The sequence below is a fragment of the Microtus ochrogaster genome, chromosome 8, assembly GCF_000317375.1.
Source record: "Microtus ochrogaster isolate Prairie Vole_2 chromosome 8, MicOch1.0, whole genome shotgun sequence".
Classification (NCBI taxonomy): Eukaryota; Metazoa; Chordata; class Mammalia; order Rodentia; family Cricetidae; genus Microtus; species Microtus ochrogaster.
The window spans coordinates 58129968-58132955 of record NC_022015.1 but is presented as its reverse complement, the minus strand read 5'-3'; the positions used below and the strand labels follow the sequence as shown (position 1 = coordinate 58132955).

The window sequence follows — 2988 nt, the reverse complement described above, 5'->3', positions numbered from 1 at the left end:
TTGGTTTTTCGAGACAGGGTTTCTCTGTAGCTTTGGAGCCTGTCCTGGAACTCCCTTTGTAGACCAGGCTGGCCCCGAACTCACAGAGATCCCCCTGCCTCTGCCTCCCGAGTGCTGGGATTACAGGCGTGCGCCACCACCGCCCGGCTTACATTCTTTTTTTTTTTTTTAAGTTCTCAAATAGGAATTCCAAATTCTGGTTTGCCTTTTCACACATCACTTGTTATATTGAGTTAGTGAGTTTTCTCTCTCTCTCTCTCTCTCTCTCTCTCTCTCTCTCTCTCTCTCTCTCTCTCTCTCTCTCTCTCTTGGCCCCGAACTCACAGAGATCCGCCTGCCTCTGCCTCCCGAGTGCTGGGATTACAGGCGTGCGCCACCACCGCCCGGCTTACATTCTTTTTTTTTTTTTAAGTTCTCAAATAGGAATTCCAAATTCTGGTTTGCCTTTTCACACATCACTTGTTATATTGAGTTAGCGAGTTTTCTCTCTCTCTCTCCCCCTCTCTCTCTCTCTCTCTCTCTCATATTTGATTAAAAAAAAAAAAACTAAGCCAGAGTTCGAGGCCAGCCTGGTCTACAAGAGCTAGTTCTGGGACCGGCACCAAAGCTACAGAGAAACCCTGTCTCGAAAAACCAAAAAAAAAAAAAACAAAAAAACAAAAAAAAAAAAACAACAAAACCCTAAGCCAGTCATTTCATATGGATTTTAAAAGCCTGTTGATTGATTAAACATTTTGTTTTTAAATATTCTAACTCCCATATTTAAGTCCTAAAGCGAACAAAAAATGTAAGTAGGTTTGCAATTACTCTATGTCCTTAGGAATAATGACTTGGCAGATTTTGTCACCATTTAAAGGCCTTCTCATACAAATAAAATTTCACAGTATTTCTCCAGACAGGATGTGCAGAAGTAGGTTGGAAAAAACACTGGACTAGAAGTTAGAAGTTCAAATCGGGAGTCTGCCACTAACTAACCAGAAGACCTCAAGGATCTCTTTTAATGAGGGAAATAAAAGCCTCCTTACTTTTAAGCCCCCACCACCTAGACAAATGCACTGGTAAAATGTGTTTTAAAATATTGCATTTCTTGGGTTACTTCTTTGATCCAACCACAGTGCGCAGTGAAATTCCTGAGATCATTTTCCCTCGCCACATGTGTTCAAACCAACACTAGCAATTGTTCACTTTCTCCCTCTGTCATACTATACACAGATGACACCAGCGAGCCATAATTAGTAGGTGACTACTGACCCATCACTCATCTTGCCTCACTTTCCCTGTGGCTAGCTGGATGAACATAAGTCTGTGGTTATGAAACAGCATATTGTTGCGTGAGCCCCGTTAACTCAGCTGGCTGACATAACGTCAGTATCCTACACTTGCTGGCAGACAGTTTAAACCGGTCATCTTTATTTTCAAAACCGTTATTAATTCTGTTACAACACTGCATTGCGTTTTTTGCCAAAAAAAAGAGAAAAAAAAAACGCCTAGGGGAAAAAAAAAGACATCCTACAATCAATTTCATTGAACAGATTCGTGTTTTGTCTGTGCCCTCGAAATCTAGTTCAAAACACACCCAGGTGAGGAGAGACGTCAGGGCAAGGTGATGGATGTAAGCACTCCCAGAAAAACTATAAATGACACGTTTTCTAAGGCAGAAAAGCAGGGATGACAACCACAAGGAACATCAGGAACCTGGGATAGAAGTCTGAAAGAACAGCCAACCTATGGATGTTTTCGCTGGAGACTGAGGTGGAGTGTAACTATTTTTCCAGTAGGGGACCAATGACTGCGCGAAAGGGAGGTGTGTGCCAGCGTCCAAAGTGAGGTTTACAGAATCTGCGGAGATGCCAGCGTGGGAAAGAGCACGTGAGATGTTTATGTCGGGACTCGGTGTACTCTCATAGAAGTACAATCACTCACTGTCCCCATCAACTGCACAAAGTCGCTGGGGCTGGTAATAAAGGCTCGGTTGGAAGCACGCACCAGGGGACAAAGGGTCAATGTTCTACAGCCGGAGCCGCCCCCCTATCTCCGCACCGACACGCGAGCGAGAGGAGGAACTTCTTGCAAAGGTGAGCGGACGAGTGTGAGTGGACGTGGGGGTCGGGGATGAGCGCGTGGCCACCTCTTCTCCCGCGGAAGATGCTGCCACAGCTGGGGGTGGCCAACGGGCCCCCCCGCGATGCCCGTGGACGGTTCCCCTCCTCCCCTCCCCCCCAAGAATGCAGGCTGCTCTCACCTGGGCGCCGCCGCCAGACACCGGCGGGTAGTGGGACGAAGAGGGGGACACGTCCAAGTCGCTCTCCTCCTCGGCCTGCCCGTCAGTCCTCGGGAAGCTCCAGGGGCCCGGCGGCGGCCACGGCTGCTCCATGTCCCGCTGCTCCGGGCCCGACAACCGCCACCGCCAACTGCTCCGGCGTGAGTAGAACCTGCTGGGCGGAGCCAGCCGCCCGGCTGGCCACGGTCGTTACCCAGAATTCCTCTGCCGCCGGCAGAGCCGACGCACGCCGGGAGAAGGCCTGGGCCGTGCCGCCGGCCGACTGCGGAAGAAGTAGCCGGTCTGGGCGTCATTTCCGGTGTGCGAGACGGGGCGTGGCCTCGCCTGAGCGGCGGGGTGAGGTTTGCCGCGAAGGTCCAGGGAGGCTAAGGGCTTTTAAGGGTTCGGATCCCGGTGATCAAAGGGCGGTTTTGGCTTGCTCCTCCTCTTGTGTTTCAAAACTGCAGCTCTTTCGTGTACAGCAGTCTTAGTCGGCGTCGGAGGGGGAGCGTTTTAGGAGGCAGAGCCAACTTTGCTTTAACTTCGAGTTAGCCATGACAAGACAGTTCTGCAAACCCTGGTACCGCGGGGAAGGACACTAAAAAATAAAACACTGGAGCAAACACGTTTGTGAAGACTTGAGACAAGTAGTAGACATATCGGAGGGCTTCCTGCCCCTCGTATCTTGTTGTAGAATCGTGAAGATCCGTGGTGTCTCTCTCTCTCTC

At 49.8% G+C, this 2988-nt stretch overlaps 1 protein-coding gene across 2 annotated transcripts in view; it reads right to left on the bottom strand.

Annotated features, from left to right (window-relative positions):
- The window catches only part of Cdc37l1 (cell division cycle 37 like 1), a 28803-nt gene extending 26265 nt beyond the window's left edge, over positions 1-2538 (bottom strand). The window contains exon 1 of one of the 2 annotated variants that reach the window (XR_001229019.2): positions 2243-2538. Coding sequence is in view for 1 of the 2 variants with exons in the window: in XM_005352108.3 (XP_005352165.1) it covers positions 2243-2374 (132 nt within the window). In the remaining variant the exon portion in view is untranslated. The remainder of the gene's footprint in view (positions 1-2242) is intronic. The other variant, XM_005352108.3, reaches the window with a different exon arrangement.
- Between the last annotated feature and the right edge of the window lie 450 nt (positions 2539-2988).